Source organism: Erythrolamprus reginae, chromosome 2 (genome assembly GCF_031021105.1).
Source record: "Erythrolamprus reginae isolate rEryReg1 chromosome 2, rEryReg1.hap1, whole genome shotgun sequence".
In the NCBI taxonomy this organism is placed as follows: Eukaryota; Metazoa; Chordata; class Lepidosauria; order Squamata; family Dipsadidae; genus Erythrolamprus; species Erythrolamprus reginae.
Window position 1 is genome coordinate 152176254 of NC_091951.1, and position 17797 is coordinate 152194050.

General features: G+C 37.4%; 1 protein-coding gene across 2 annotated transcripts in view; it reads right to left on the reverse strand.

The window, feature by feature from the left end:
- CDR2L (cerebellar degeneration related protein 2 like) overlaps positions 1–17797 on the reverse strand; it is a 28833-nt gene that overhangs the window by 9662 nt on the left and 1374 nt on the right. The window contains exons 1-2 of one of the 2 annotated variants that reach the window (XM_070735950.1): positions 2829–2908; positions 611–723 (exon numbers count right to left, since the gene is read on the reverse strand). In XM_070735950.1, the coding sequence (XP_070592051.1) occupies positions 611–649 (39 nt within the window). In that variant the 5' untranslated portion in view covers positions 650–723; positions 2829–2908. Of the gene's footprint in view, positions 1–610; positions 724–2828; positions 2909–17797 lie in introns of those variants that run through there. The other variant, XM_070735949.1, reaches the window with a different exon arrangement.

The following is a 17797-nucleotide window of genomic DNA, read 5'->3' on the forward strand; positions in this document are numbered from 1 at the left end:
AATGAATGAATCAATGAGTGAACAAACAAACAAAAAATAAACTTCCAGTGAGATGCATGAGGGACTCCCCATCCCATCCGTTTTCCCAATCAGGACTGGTCACTTTCAACACACCTTTTCTCTTATTGGGCTTCCTCACATCAAATTATTGAGAATTATCCCAGGGAGAATTATAAGTCTCCTTTCATCAGTGCTACTCAACCTCAGTAATCTTAAAGTGTGTAGAGTTCACCTCCTAGAATTTTCCAACTAGCACATCTTAAAAGTTGGTGAGGTTGAAAAGTATCACTTTACTCAATTTCTTTCCAGTGGGGTTTTTTTTTTTGGGGGGGGGAGACAGAGGGTGTCGCTGGATAGTGACAAAACACTTTGGAACACTTCTGCTCTGTTCTTCCAGAGCTTAATCCAGCTTTGCTTCAGCAACTTTCATCTCACTCTCTCCCTAATCATATATCTTTGTGGATACTGCTAATTGACTGTCCTAAATTAAATCGTACCAAATGTTTACATATATTTTCAAAGCAATGCTTAATAAACACTTGAAACATAAATGGGTTATTTGAGTTATTGGGTTATTTGCTTGCGCTTCCCCAGGCTCCATTGACAGTACCTCTATCTCTTGTACTTGTTCCTCATTAGTGGTGTACATTTGCTGCAGAGAATCTTCCAATTCCTTGTTGCGTTCCAGAAGTGTCTTCCCTAATTCGGCTGCTAGATGCAAGTCTGAAAAGCAGACAAACAGGTATAAAAGCCTTTTACCTTAAATAATTTGCAATATACCATAAGCAATGCTGGTAAGGTCAATTTGTTTAAATGTTCTTAACCCATTTTTTTCAAGACCCAAAGCAGCTACTCAAGAGTCAGGACCCAAAGCTGCCACTGAAAGCTGTACCAAACTTCAAAAGTAAAATCAGAAAGATGTGACATTACATTATTTAAAGTAACTTTGATTATAATAATTCTTTTATTTCCAAAAACTCTTATGATAAAAGCCACTTATTTTCTCCCTAATTTTTGCAGACTAGAGGCGTTTTTAAGCCTCTTATATAATGAATCATTTCTCTCCAACATTTCCCCCCCTACATATGATAGAAATATTTTATTATTAGGTTCAGCATACATATTTATGAGTCATTTAAGATTACTTATGATTTATTTATTTCACAGCTCAGCTGAAGGGCAAATTGTTCTAATTATCTCGCTCTGGTAGAAATTACGAGTCAGCAGTGCTAATTGTATTTCTGCTATCCTAATTTCATATTATAATTCTTAGCCGCTCATGTCCTGAAGAGTGGCATATAAATTCCATAGTAACAAGAAAAAGAATGAGCAGGAGGGCATGACTAGAACAGCAAAATTAGCAACATGAGCTTTATAACATAGTGTACCCTTGTGACCTCTACAGAAAAATATACAGTATAACATCAGGAAAAACATTCAAGTTTATCTTAAGGTAAGATGGGTGGCCTATAAATTTAATAGATAGATATATGATAGATAGATAAGATGATTGATAGATACATAGATAAATTTCAATGCCTTCAAAGGGATCCAAAATGACCCTACTTTGCTGATACTAAACCACCTGGAATAGAGTATGATCATGGCAATCTACTACTACTTCAAAGCCTCATGAAGAAGAACCTGAAGAGGTGAAGGGCCCAGCCTAAAAAGTTTTTAAAAAGTGAACTCCTTTGATTTAACCTGAAAACTCAAGACAGTTAATATAATATTTGTGAGATTCTTCATTATATACAGTAAAAAAACCTAACAATTTTCCTGACTTTTAGAAGAATTAGTGGAACAGCTTGCCTCCAGAAGTTGTGAATGCTCCAACACTGGAAGTTTTTAAGAAGATATTGGATAACCATCTGTCTGAAGTAGTGTAGGGTTTCCTGCCTAAGCTGGGGAGGGGGGGGGATTGGACTAGAAGATCTCCAAGGTCCCTTCCAACTCTCCTGTTGCTGTTGCTGTTGTTGTTATTATTATTATTGCTTTAGAAATGGGATAACTATAGTTTGTCTGTGGCTAGGTATCTATGTGTCAGCCACTTGACAAGAAGGAAGAATGGCAAGTTAATTTCTTAAAGGGAGGGTCCCTCCCTTTAAGAAATTAACTTGCCATTCTTCCTTCTTGTCAAGTGGCTGACACATAGATACCTAGCCACAGACAAACTATAGTTATCCCATTTCTAAAGCAATTTATTCAACCTCCTCTCTCATAATGTTGCTCCTTGGTCAAAATGCAACTGTTCTAGTTAGCATTTAACTTGCTAGGCCAAATGTTATGTGAACTGACTCATTTTAAAGTTATTTTATTTGCTTGGATTTTTATATGTTTTTATTTGATGCCTTTATAGTTGTAAGATAGAGACTGGCAGAACTAGGGGGAGGAGTTACATGAGCTAAATGAGCAGTTAGAATCCTTATGTAGCCACAAAAGAATGAAGTCCAACCCCCACTGCCCCCATCGCTACTGATCCGCATTTAAACCTGTCCAGGTGTAAACTGTTAATCTGAGCAGATTCCTGTGCATAAACTTCAGCAATACATTAGTTATTTAAAACTTCATGCATAGACCTGGTTTTTGGCAATAATTGCTATTCTATTCTGTCTGATTATTATGAGAACAAAATCAAAAACTGATAACAAGATGTTGCATCATGGTATATAATTGCAGCCCAGAAAGTAAGCTTTAATCTTTTTTTTTCTTATACTGTCCTATAACTTCCTCGTCTCCAGAGTGTCTTGTATCTTACAAAATACTTAGAGAAGTTGAGTGTATAGTTTTGTACAACTAAAATCCAACCCTTTTTGTCACTTTCTTACCCTCATCAACAATTTTACCATGTCTTCCCAGCTGCCTTTACTTCTGCTTGTTCACCATTTTGTCAATGCAATGAGAGAAGATTGGAGTATCGTCTGTCTCAGGTGGAACATCACAGAGATTTTCAAATGTAGTTGTCCATTTAAATGACAACTCTCTCAGGGCAATATGGCTACAGGGAAATGTCTTAATTATCCCATCCTGGTGGGAAGCAGAAGGAGGTAGTGCTACCACTGAGGTGCTAATTGAATCGTTGCCTTTTACTTGGGTTTCTCTGAATTTAACAAGCTACTGGTGTTGGGAAGCTATTATTTGGAATTGGTTGCTATAGTAAATGGAGACAGGTGCCCCATTTCTTTCCATCTGCTTCATTCCCCATACTTGTATTGCCCTTTAGAATTAACATGCCTTTACTTTAATAGCTCTTTATTGGAAGATGAAGATTTAGTTAGCCGCCACTAAATCTATTGATAACAACCTTAAAAAACTCAGAGCAAGTATTAAAAAGGAAATGAGAATTGTGGTAAACATATCTACTTTACAGACAAGAGGTAATGATGTACAAAACTAAAAGTAAATTATTAGTAGGTCAGTTTTGTTTGATCTTAGGAAGCATCATATAATTTCCAAAGCGTGGCTAACGACTTTAGTATTCCTGAATTTTTATATGTTGATTATTCCCCCAAAGTCTGGTTTCCAGTTTTGAGTACTATAGCATAGAATGAATTGTTAAGAGCCAACTTAATGTTAATTGCAATAATAATATGCGAAAACCCTGGCTGCCAATTGTATTCTTTGAATGGGCCATATTAATAGGGAGTGATAATTACTGCTAAAAAGACATACAGACATCTCCAATTTTCTAAGTGTGCTCAGGAGACTGACAACATAACAAAAATGAGTTAGATGGAAGGAGAAACAGTATTAATTAGTTTTTATATTCCTGCTATATTCCATGACCAAAGTCTCAATCCAAATTACAGCATTACATTAACCCCGTGCCTTGAAAAGTAGTAACGTGCAATAAATAAATTACTCAGGAAATATAAATAGTTTAGATACTTAAAATTAAGCTGATAAAAACATTCAGAAATCCCTGACGGAAAAATAGCTTTCCCGATAGTAACGTGATTATAGAAGAGCATTCCAAAGCAGAGCCACCCAACTTGTAAAAGTAGTCCTTCCTTAATGGTCCATTTAGAAAAAGACTGTACAGTATCTCCAAAGAAGACAGTATAGCTAGGCAGATACATTAGAGGACAGGCTCCTTGAAATACCTTCTCCTTTGGATTAACTGAACTTTTTGAACTACCTGTACCTGTAATTCTACATACAATACAGTGCAATAATTCAAGCCTTTATACTAGTTTGAAAGCGACTCTGGGCTTCTGCAATCTCACAATGTCCAATATAAACACAAGCAAAGTCAGAATTAAATTGCACTGAGACCACAAGAAAAGGCAGCACTGTGGAGCCTGAGATCCATTTCCCACTGGGATAACCTTCTCACGATGCCTTCCGGCTCTTGGGTTTCAGGTCTTTCAAGGAGAAAAATAGCTTGTCATTTTTTTAGGCATAGGTGTAGTTGGGTTTTGTTTGGTTCTTTGCAGAAAATCAAATAAATACAATAAAATTATTGTTGTAGGGTGGGAATTTGATTGGTAGCTGCTAGGTTTCAGAACAGACATATTCATGCTGATTCAGTAAGGTAGAAAAGTTTTTGTATTTTTCCTGTATTTCTGAGGATTGTGTCACTCGTAACCCACTCTATTCGTCATACGACATCTAATTTAATCTGCTGGGATTGGGGTTACATTAAGTGGATTAGGAAACCCAGGATTTTAGATCAGGATTTTAAAACTAATCCAGCAATGTTACTGTAGGAGTTAGAAGAGATAAAAAAATAAGAGAAATTGTAGTGAGATATAATTTTAAGATTTTTTTTTCTATAACTGAAGGACAAAGTAAAGTTTTTATTTTAAAAATGTCTACTATTTAAATGTTTATTAAAGCATTACTGTATCAACAATTTCAAAAAGACTGTACGTGGTTTACAAATAATACAAACATAAAAATGGAAATTATAATAAAGTAAATAATAAAGTAAACATAAAAAAATCCATAAAGCAGTAAGAATAAATCTTCCTGCCCTTTAATGTACCAAGCAAAAAACCAATGACATCAGCAACAATCATCTACTGTAAGGAAAATACTATCTATCACTGAAGTTGTTGCAGAACCAACAAATGTTAGTGGTTCTCCTGAAATCCAATTGGGCTACTGCTGATTTAAGCTTGGGTGAAATATAAGGAAAAGAGGCAACAGAAAACAAAATCAACCAACCCACTCCCCCCAAAAATCAAAGAATCTCTGATGATGGCAATCACTCAAGAATAGGTCTCAAAAAAATACTAAATCCTATTTGACAATAAGAAATAAATAAATAAATAAATTTATTTGATTTATATGCTGCCCCTCTCTGAGGACTTGGGGTGGCTTACGACGTATAAAAGCAACAACAAAATGTAATGGCTAAATACAATTAATTAAAACTGCTTAATCTAAAATCCCCAGTTGGGTTAAAAATCAATCATACCTATTTAGACAACAGCCATACAAACATTTGTTGGCCAGGGGGCTGAGATCTAATTGTCCCAAGCCTGGTGACATTGATGAGTCTTAAGACTCTTCTGGAAGGTGAGGAGGGTGGGGGCAGTGTGAATCTCCGGGGGGGGGGTGATTCCAGAAGGTCAGGGCCCCCAGACAGAAGGCTCTTCCCCTATGCCCTGCCAAACTACATTGTCTAGTTGACGGGACCTGGAAAAGGCCGACTCTGTGGGACCTAACCAGTCACTGGGACATACGGCAAAAGGTGGTCCCGTAAGTAATCTGGCCTGATGCCATGTAGGGCTTTATAGGTCACTACCAACACTTTGAATTGTGCCTGGGAACCAATCAGCAGCCAATGCAGTCCACAGAGTGTTGGAGAAACATGGGCATGCCTAGGAAGGCCCATGATTGCTTGGGTGGCTGCATTTTGAACGATTTGTAGTTTCCAAACACTCTACAAAGGTAGAGAGCATTGCAGTTGTTGAACCTCAAGGTTATAAGGGCAGGAGCAACTGTGAGTAGAGACTCTCATTCCAAATAGTTCCAAAGTCAGCTATGGATCAAGGAGGACGCCCAAGTTGCAAACCCTCTCTGAGGGGGGTCAAAAGTCCCCCCCCCGAGTAATGGATGGACAGATGGAAGTGTCCTTGGGAGGCAGAACCCACAGCCACTCCGTCTTGTCGGGGTTGAATCTGAGCCTATTAACACTCATCCAGACCCTAACAGCCTCCAGACACTGGTAAATTGTATAGATCCAAGTCCTGAATTATTGTAGGCCTGCTTCTTTAATATATTGGCTTTCTTTTTTTATATCTAGAGATTTTGCATGCATATTATTGGCTGGTTCAAACAATACCCTAAACTAGATTTGCTTTAGCTATTTTGTGAAAAGAAATTGTTATGATTATGTCCTGCGAACCTTGCAAAACCATTAACCCTATTTTACATATTCTGAGTTCACAGATTATGCTTACAAATAACTATATAAATTAATGTGGGAAACAAAAAAATATTACAATACAATAAATGAAAAAGTACATTTGTCCTTAATCTTTCTACTATTACAATGCATAAAGATATGGAGACAAAATACAGTAGTCTCCCCTGGGTTTTCTAAAATTCTTTATGCTCTAATTTGTAGCTTGACTTCTTTACTGCAGTAATTTCAATATTCATTATTATACGGGAAAGCCAAAATAGAACAAGCCTTGTATATAGTCTTCCTCATTTGGATTTAACTATAAAAGCATTGACAAATACAACTGCATCTAGATTGAAAACCAGGATTACCACTTCTGAATAAGCCAGGATTTTATGTCAATTCTGGCAAAAGGTTTTACTTATTCTTTACTTTGTGTGACCATTGTTCCCTTAAGCCAGATGCAATGGAAAATTGATTTGAAGAAAGATGAAAAAGTGGAACAGGAATGAGTGTGCGGAGAGAATGGGGGAATTCAACAAGACCATCACAATGTCTAACCCAGTGATAATGAACCTTTTTTTCCTTGGGTGCCAAAAGTGCATGTGTATGTGCTATTGCACATGCGCAAGTGCCCACACCCATAATTCAGTGCCTGGGAATGGCAAAAATGACCTCACCCACCCCGCCAGAGGCCCTCTGAAGGCCTGAAACAGCCCATTTCCCAAACTGGTGGGCCCGGTAGGCCTGTTTTTCACCCTCTCCAGACTCTAGAGGCAAAAATGCCCTCTCCCATCTCCCCGGAGACTCTCTGGAAGCCAAAAATGCCCTCCTAGATCCTCTGGGCGAGCCAAAAATCAGCTGGCTGGCACGCATATGCACATTGGAGCTGAGCTAGGGCAACAGCTCGTGTGCCAGTGGATATGGCTCCACATGCTACCTGTGGCACCTGTGCCATAGGTTCGTCATCACTGGTCTACCAATAGAAGCAATATATGAGAACTGATGTGGAAATTTTTTGGAACTATTGGAGATAAGATGCCATTCAAAAACCACACTTGGAAGATCAAAGTCATCTCCAACAATGTCCAAACTTGGGTGCATGTTTCGTCAGATCAGCCCCAGTCAAAAAAAGGAGGGTAGTGAATTACATTAAATCGTGGGTTAACCCTAAACTAATTTACAATGACGAAGATGGTAGATATCTCATAACTCAAATTACTATAGGATGTAAATCTGCAATTATTGTAAACATTTATGCCCCAAATACGAATCAATTAGCTTTCTTTACTAAAATTCATAAATCGATATTAGATACAAAAAGTGATAAATTATTACTAATTGAAGATTTTAATTCAATTACAGATAGAAACCTAGACCATAAGGGCCAAAACAAAAGGAAAATGAGAAAACTCCTACCAGAATCTTTGAATGTAATGGTGAACAAATTCCAACTGATGGATGTCTGGCGTATCCAACAGCTCTATACTAAAGCCTACACCTTTTTTTCACATTTGCAAAAATCCTATTCAAGAATCGATATGGCATGGGCCAACCCTGACTTCCAATCCCAATTTTTAGAAGCTGAAATCCTATGCAATACATGGGCCAAAATCCACACTTGGACATCTTCATCACTTACTGCCTAACTGATCTTGGGAAATCATTGCACTTCTGGAAAAAACAGGGATTGCTACATCATTAAAGAAGAAAGAAAAATATTTCTTCTTGCTAGAGCTTATAAAAATCTGGTAAAGGAGCTTTATCAGCTTGCCTTTTCATAAAAGAGACATACAATATTATGTCAGAAGAATGAGGAAGGGAGATAGCAGCACAATAAGAAAACACAAACTGAGAATTCATAAATCCAGAATGGAATAAAATGGCAGCAGTCCAGGAACCGAGTTGTCATGGTTACTGAAACAGCTCTAGGTGACCAGACACATTTGTCATACTCAGTTCAGTTCTAGGGCATCTAAAATAAAACATAAATTAACTGTGGTTAATAAAGCTTGCGACTGTATGTTTATTCCATCTATTTTAACAATTATCTAATAGTTTAGCTGCACACTAAATAAAGTTTTCATAATGATTTTTCTACATGACCATTCTCCAATGTGTAATTAAAGGCCATCATTTACCACCCCACAAAGAATGAAACTATCTCCATTCAAGTCTGAAGCAAACAAATCAATATTATAGGATTTAAGTCTATGCTCCACTCACATGGGGGAAAAACAGGAAGTTAAAATATCTTTATGACAACTTGTAAATCTTGGTGACACAACACCATTGGTATTTTTTAAGGACATACACTAATTAGAGAAGAATGAGTCCCAAAATTGGAAGTAGATCAACATTTGGATTTGGTCTTAGTACAGTATATGAAATGAAATCCTAATAGCATTCTGTCTAGAAAAATCAATGTTTACAGCAAATGCCTTCCTCCAACAATAATTGATGGCTTTACACATGGAGATCAATGGATGTATAACAACTAAATCAAATGTAGCATGCATCGGGCAAGCCAAGGTGCAGAATCTATTGGGTCAAAACAAGACCTTGGGCTAAATATTAATTTTGTTTTGAACAAAAAAAGCAAACTTAAGAAGACAAATAAAACAACCAAAGCTACAAAATATAATTCACTTTTGATAATGTGGTAAACGTTACATTCTCAGACTGAAGCACAAACGCTTCAGTCAGGTCCTCCATTCTGGAGGGAAAATACTGACTGCTGATTGGCTAGACTGTCTGACAGTCGCTATAAAAGGGTTGGCTGTCAGATGGAGCCTTTGCTGGGTTGTCAATAGTTGCCAAATAAAGAGCTGTTGTTTTGAAGACACTTTTTGTCTGCCTCTTCCATTCACCCTATCTAACAGTAAAGGTAATCAACAGAATTAATGGTTAGATTGAAATCTGTGACATCATTAAAAAGGAGACAAGCAAAAATATAGTGAAATGCAGAAAGAAAATAAAGAGAACAAAACGACTTTTTGATTGCACACTAAAACCCCAAGGAAGCTGAAAAGCAAAAGACAACAGAGGAATGGGAAAACTGTCCAACCATTGAGATCCAAAGACCGAAAACTAAAAAAAAAAAGTAAAGAAGCCGAAGATAATAATCAAATGGGAAGGACAAGTTATTTTTAAAAAAAGGAAATTAAAGAAATGAAGTCATACTATTGAATAACACATTTAATAAGTTTCATTCCCTCCCAGATTAAAAATACTGTACATTTATTTTACAAATATTTTATTGCACTACAGTATTTTATCTTTTGTAAATTGAATATTATCTCTTAATCACTTAAACCAAGATATTGTTCTTTTTCTGTACTGTTTATTATCTTTAAGCATTTATTTTATTCTTTAGAACAAATCTGATTAGTAGGAAATGGTTTACCTTTATACTTTTTACTATAATTTATTCAGTTATTACACATTTAATGATCACTGTCTCTGATATTATATAATGTTGTTATTCAATTCAATTCAATTTATTAGATTTGTATGCCGCCCCTCTCCGAAGACTCGGGACGGCTCACAACAATAAGAAAAACAGTATAACAATGGAACAAATCTAATAATAAAATTATATTAAAAACCCCAACAATTAAAAAACCATACAACACATACATACCAAACATAAAATATAAGAAAGCCTGGGGGAGATGTCTTAATTCTTAATATCTGAGGGGTCCTAATCCACCTCCAGAGCCAATGATAGGTTCTGTAGTTTAACCAACATCAGTTATATTCAACCATGTGGAATCTTCCATTAATGGCAACAAGTTCTAGGAAATCATTTCCCCTACATCCTGCTATTGGGTACAAACAATACACATTCAGTGGGTAGAGTGCAGTACTGCAGGCCACTAAAGGTGACTGCTACATCTGCAGGTCAGCAGTTCAAATCTCATCACTGGCTCAAGGTTGACTCAGCTGTGCATCCTTCCAAGGTGGGTAAAATGAGAACCCGGATTGTGGGGGCAATATGTTGGCTCTGTTAAAAAGTGCTATTGCTAACATGTTGTAAGCCACCCTGAGTCTGAAAAGGGCGGCATTAAATAAATAAATAAATAAATAAATAATAAATAAATAAATAAAAGCCTTCAGAACTCTAAACTGTGTTCATAATTTTGACCTTAAAGTTTCCAAAGAGTAGTTTCCTGGCCTCTCCAAATTGAGATATAGCACCCCCCCCCCCGGTCGATTGATCACGTCCAGACCTGGTGCATATCTTCTCCAGGGCCTTATCCTAGTGAAATTTGTCCCTGTGGGTTGCCCTGGGAATTTTGGACAGTTGGCCCTCTACGGGGCCCTTGCCATTCTCCTAACTAGAGGGTCCAGGGGAAAGATCAGGGTCCTCTTTGGGCCTGGAGGTCGTATGGGCCTTTTTTTGCCTCTTGGTAGATTTGGCCTTTGAGGACATGACCTGAGTTATTATCTGCCATTGAGGTGAAAACTTGGTCACTTATAATGGCTGCCTCTTTCTAGAGGCCGGTATGCAATGCTCAAAATGGCTGATGCAAAAATAGCTCCCCTTGCAATATCAAAATGGCCACCGTACACAGTTGCCAGGCAAATATATTGTACAAAAAGGCCACTGCTGTTGCCAAGCAAGGTCCTGTGTCAAAATGGTCACCACTGTCACTGCTTTTTTTGTCTGGCAGTGTGCCCTTCAAATGGCTGTTTATTTATTTATTCATTCATTCATTCAATTTTTATGCTGCCCAACTTCCTAGGGATTCTAGGTGGCTCACAACCAAAAATATAAAACATCCAAATAATACTAAAATCTCTAAAAACAGTTTAAAAACAATTTAAATACAATAGTTAAATCCATGCATACCATTTATAGCCTCATTAAAGCCACTAATGCCATTTACATGGTCTGAAACAGACAACGGGGTGGCTAGAACTAAACTGTGGCCACGCAAGCACTAGGCCGTAGCAGTTAAGTCTGGCAGCTCATAGACAGATGGAACCAGAGGACTGCTGTAGGCTAAGGCTCCTAGCCATTTGAGCGGCAAGCTCCTGTGGCTTTCAGGGCAAGCTGCCTGCCTTTGCGAAAGTGAGGCAAGAGCACTACACTCTCTTGGCCATGAGGCACCAGAGCGCAAGACTCCTGTGACAGGAAATCCCAAGGTCAAGTGGAGAATGGCTGAATGCTTAGCAGGCAATCAGCTGTTCAACGATAAGCGCAAATTCCACAGCCAGGCCTGTGATGCCTTTGACAGCTGAGTGAGATCAGGAAGGAGCGGCAATTACGGAAGGAAACACCCCCCCCCCTTCACTCAATAACAGACCGCTATGGCTAAAGGCTTGGCACTGGAAAAAGCCAACCCCTGGGACAGTGAGAGCCAGTGCTTCTCACCGCTGACAATTTCAGTGTTTATCTGTCAGTGCTTCAATGGAGGGTTTCTGACTTGAATTCAAACTCACGAAATAAGGACTTTGATTGCTGGAACCAACACCAAATTGGGAGATGAAGGAACACATGTTCCCTCTGTCAGGCAGAGGACTGAGTCAAAGAGGGGGAAATGGAGGCAAGGGCGGAGATTTACAAATGAAAGACTCTTTGCTGAATGGATAGTGTCATCCCATACTTGGATGTTGGCTCCACCCACTAGGGAGAACAAGATAAAGTTATTTAGAAAAAATACTCTGGATCTTTTATATGCACAGGTACTAGACCCAGATTCTTGGGGGCAATATGCTGACTCTGTAAACTGCTTAGAGAGGGCTGTAAAGCACTGTGAAGCGGTGTCTAAGTGCCATTGCTAGATAAAGCTACAAGCAAATCAGTGACTAAATTCTTTCTTTGGAATTTTCCTTCCCCAAGCTGATTTCACAGAAATGCACCTCACTTTTGTGCTGGAGAACATTGCTCTGCTTCTCCTATATATATATGAGACAGGAGGACCTGGATAGTCAATTACTGTAAATCTTTTCCTATTAAAAATGAACAGAAAATATCTGGGAGGAAGGAAGGATAGCACATATTAAATTTGGTTTTATGGTATTTATTATTCTAAAATAATTATTTCAACGGAGGGCATTTTTAAAAACTCTTTCAAAATATTTTCTATTTTCAGAAAGTGATACCAAAACATCCTGGGGGGAAAAGATGGAAAAATAATTCAGTGTTCACATATTTCTGCCACAATGCAACTAACTTTTTCATTGCTAGATGAAACAGATCTTATGTGATGATCTAGACCAGACCTGGACAACTTAAAAGAACAATGAATATTTTGATTTAAAAATAATCATGGGGGACAACACCTGACATGTCTATGGCTGCTGGTTGACTAATGGCAGAATGGTGATGGAGCTGGTGGTGTTAGTGAGACCTGGAAGTTATTGGAAACATGTTTTTTGGAGGGGGTGATGGTAACAGATTTATTGAATTTTGAAGAAATGCCAACTTGGCTATACAAAACAGCTTGGTGGAGTTGTATGTTGTGCAGTCTAATCTAGATTGTGGTAACTGATCTGTGTAATTATGTAGAAGAAATTAAAACATGCTGTCCTGGTAAATCTAGAACAATTGTTTTGTACTAGCCTATCCATTTCACAAAGTTGATGTGAGGATGTAATGGGGAACAAAGCACACCAAGTCTTCAAATGTGGCTGGCACTGAGTGGGATACAATATATAGAAATAGATTACAAAAGGAGATGTGTGTGTCATGCTCTTGAATACAACTATCAAATCCGGGCAAGTGCCAAGTGTTTTTTGGCATCCAACTGCAATTCATTTTAAAGAAGCATTAATTGTGAAGCAGGCAAGACGCAAAGGGTTAGAAAATGTTATTTGATTCTTCACTGCTAAATTTCATAATGCTCTTTTCCCTTGACAACTCTCAGCAAACATTCCTTGGAAAGCTGCTGGATTATGTCAAAAGAACCACATCATCTTCCGGCTGACAGAAACACAGCTCACTGTTGCCACTTCCCTCCCTAGTTCTTTCCTTGTATATGCAGTCTAATCATAGTACTTCCTGAAAGGAGCAAAGAGCAGTACTTCGATCCCAGAAGGCCTTTCTTCAGCAAATAGGAATTGGAGGAATGAATATATATATGAAGATACACATTTCAACAAACCATTTTTTCCTACAGGCTGTTATTTGTGTTTGGATGCACCCATTACTGTTCAAACAATACAGTGGTACCTCGAGATACGAGTTTAATTCGTTCCGGACCTGGGCTCTTAAGTCGAGCAGCTCTTATCTCGAACGACTTTTCCCCATAGGAATTAATGTAAATAATTTTAATTGGTTCCAGCCCTCAAAAAACTCACAAAGTTAGTCTAAATTATGCAGAAAGACATGTTTTTAATGAAGAAATGTACATGTACATATAAATGAATAATGAAGTTTCTTTCACTTAACTTGTAAACTTTCTTAAACTTTTAAATTTACATATGTTCAACTTCTCTGCCACCCAATCCTGTAGGACAGAGGTCCCCAACCCTTTTTGCACCAGGGACCGGCTTTAAGCGATCAAGAGAGGAATGGGTGAATGAATGGACGGAGGGTGGGAAGGAAGGAAGGAAAGAAAGAGGGAAGGGACAGGAACAGAGGAAGGAAGCAAGGAAACTTATGAAAGGGGAGAGTAAGAGAGGAATGAGTGAAGGGAGGGAGGGAGGGAAGAAGGTGGGAAGGAGAAAGAAAAGAAGAAATAGAGGAAGGGAAGGTAAAAGAGAGAAAGAAAAAGAGCAAGAAAGAAAGAAAGAAAGAAAGAAAGGGGGAAGGGACAGGAACAGAGGAAGGAAGCAAGGAAACTTATGAAAGGGGAGAGTAAGAGAGGAATGAGTGAAAGGAGGGAGGGAGGGAAGAAGGTGGGAAGGAGAAAGAAAAGAAGAAATAGAGGAAGGGAAGGTAAAAGAGAGAAAGAAAAAGAGCAAGAAAGAAAGCTGCAAGCACCCCCCCGAGCCCCCCAGGCCGGCTGCAACCTTTTAAAACACGCGCGCCGCTTCGCAGCTGTCTCCTGAAGCCGAACGCGGAAGTTAGCGTTTGGCTTCAGGAGACAGCTCCTTGGCGCTTGTATCTCGAATTTGGGCTTGTAAGTAGAACAAAAATATCTCTCCCCTTCCAGCTCTTATCTCGAGTTGCTCTTAAGTAGAGCAGCTCTTATGTCGGGGTTCCACTGTAATTGCTACTGTTTAAATCGGCTGTTATAACACTGCTTCCAGCTGTTTATTTTTAACAATGAAAGAAATACAAGAGAGGTTTTTACCGGTAGAAACAAAATAAGCTCATTTTTGTTGATCCTTCATTACTCATATTCACTGGATTTAAATCTGAAAAGAATCTAATCCTATGCACAGAAGTAATTCACATATCCATTGCGTAAAAACCAATGAGTAATCCTGTCTATGGAAAACACATCTGCAAAACCAGAGAACCGAAGAGCTGGAAGAAGCCCCGGAAAATCATTCTTATTCCAAAAGATTTCATCTCTTATGATATTTTGCTGTTTGACTGTAGTTAATTTAAGTAGTTCATGGGATTTTTTTCCTTATTTAATATCCCCTTCCTCTTGCATTAAAGATGATAATTCAATAATATCTTTTGGAGGCTATACCAAAGGCTTTGTGGAACTGTATTGGAATTGCGTTCTTCTTAATGCCAATTTCACCTGAACTTAGAGCCTATAGAATTTTTTGGCCCCTGCTGGTTGGAGATAATGCAAATCACATTATAACACATTTAGAGGACATCTAGTTGGGAAAGATTTTTATACGATACCATCCATATATAATCTGTCAAGAATATGAGTCAGGAATGTTTTCATTATTATGACCGACATCACTGAAATTATAAGATAAAACTGCAGTCTTCCACTTTTTGTGTCAACTATCAGATTATAAATTAATTTGTTTAATTCATCTAAAAATTTTTATTTGCCCAGTCAGCCACAAGAAAAAATTAAGAGGGAACTAAGTGTAAATAGCAAGTGTTTTTAGGAAAATAATATAATTAATGAAATTTAAAAAAAATAAAAAACAGCATAAAAATTGGCATTACATGTTCATTGGGCAAATCATAAGAATAACTACAGAAGCTTAACAATAAAAGAAAATGGAAATAAGTGTTATAAATATTACATATACTTTTGCTACTAGATATAATTCAGCACAATAAAAGGTGGTTAGTGTATGACAACCTTTAAATTAGCTTCTATTTAAAGCACTATTACTTATGGAAAGAGTTTATAGCTATAAAAATTTAACTGAACTAGAAAAGCAGCAATAATATACTTTTTACAGATGAGTTCACAAAAAACAACCATTGTTCTAAAAGTATTTTGCTTTTAGCAGTGAAAACTTTTAATCTGAAAAGCAGAGATCCTTCCAAATTTTGCTTTTCCTTCATGGAGAAAGCATCTAGATTCCTTTTATATTGCATAATAACTATATTGCATCATACCAGCCTCCATACTCCTCCCCCCCCCAAATGACAACACTACAATGAGTATCAATGTTTCAGAGTCTTAGCCAGGCTCAGTGTAGCTCCATGTAGTACAATAGTCTTTATACACAACAGCTTTCTGCATCATGCAATCATAGTATGTACTGTAATCCCAACTTTTTTTTTTGCACTAGTTTCTTGGCTGAGGTCAAAAAGTTAAGCAAAATTGGTCCTGCCTCACAGTTGCTTAGCCTTGGAACATCAGGCCTGTGGATTAGACCACAAAATGAAAATCCTGGAACAAAAATGTTTGTAAAATTGTTCCATGTTGTTTTCAATGTTTATGAATATTTCCATGAAGTCACCCTGAACTGAGATTGACTTTAAGGTACCTATATATATTTTTAGTACTTACTATTAACACTACATTTCTGAAATTTGTTTGCCATTTTTACAGTTTATCATGTGCTACCATGATACCCCTGCAAACCTGTGTGTCTGACTTTCCACTAAGGCTGCATTTGGCGTATTCCCAACTTAACCACTTCATCTTCACATATTCACTTTGATGTTTAAAGATGTGCCAGCTCTCCAAATAGTACCATACAAGCACCTATCTTCACATTGCACAACCCTACTTCTCATTTCAATGATAATGCAGAATTATTAGAGCACAGCACCACAAGTTTATATTCATAGTCATCAAACACATCCCTTGGTTGCCTCACTGCTGTAGAACAGATTTACTACTGCTGACTCAAGAAATATGCCAACTTGCATATATGTTCTTACCTTAATAAAGTTTCTTGGAGGATGAAATTTTTATCTTTCCTTTTAGGATTTTGAATGTATGCAAACAAAATTATCAAAATAATCCTTGCATAAGATCATCATCTGACTATATTTAAGATTCAGTGTTTTGGTAAAAATGTTTAGGATATGCTTAAATTAGCATGACACAAAAGTCCTAAATTAGGACCCTTTCTCTATAATAAAGACAACTGACCAGCAATTGATATAAAGTTGAACCAGAATATATATTAATTAATTACCTTAATTATATTTGTATAGATGCTCATCTCACATGAAAGGGCAATGTACAACACTTAATTAAAAACGTATTTGATTGCTTATCAATACTTTAAACAGGAAATGTAATAATAATCCTGAGATGATAGCTTTATTACCATCAAACAACATCTGCCTATCCCAGGCCCTTAAGATATAGACAGGTTGATATAAATGCCAAATACAGTTTAAACATCTGGCTGAGTCCACGTCCAATCATAATAATAATGGTATTAAATATGAATTAGATAAATACCAAGCCAGAATTTTGTAATACTATAAAAAGCTACAGTGTAAATACTTATTAATTTTCAAATTTAATGTGACATTGCCCAAATTGGGAAAACTTTTATGTCTCAGCAAAATGATATGCAGAACTTGCTGTGACTCATTGAAAAATACTGCTGGAAGCAAGCAATGTAATATTTTGCTTTACAAAATCATTATTTCGTTTTTATTATTATTTATTGGATTTGTATGCCGCCCCTCACCACAGACGCGGGAGATAATTTAAAAATTATCTTTTTTAAAATGTTGGCTCATTTACTGTTGGATTATTTGCAACAGAAAATCTGATTCTTCCTGGTTAGATGTCTCCAATGTCTACAAATTGACTCCACTGCAACTAAGTTTAGCAGGATGAGTAAGCTAATTGGACATAAATCAGCCAAGTGTTTTAAGAGTTTCTACAGGGGACAAACTCTATGAGCCCTAAACATCTGAATCAGTTTTAGCCTAACAGAGTAACAAGTGCAAAGCAAATCTTCCCCTGAGTCTATAGAGGCATTTTAATTTGAAGTTGTCCCCAGGGCACAGTGTAAACGGCTACGCATGCAATCTGGTGACTTTAAATTCCCCGTGAGATGCTGCAAAAGAGGACTTCAAGAAAAAGAGACGATGGAGAAGAAGAGCTTCTTCTTCTTTTAATGCAGCTTCCTTCTCACCTTATCCGG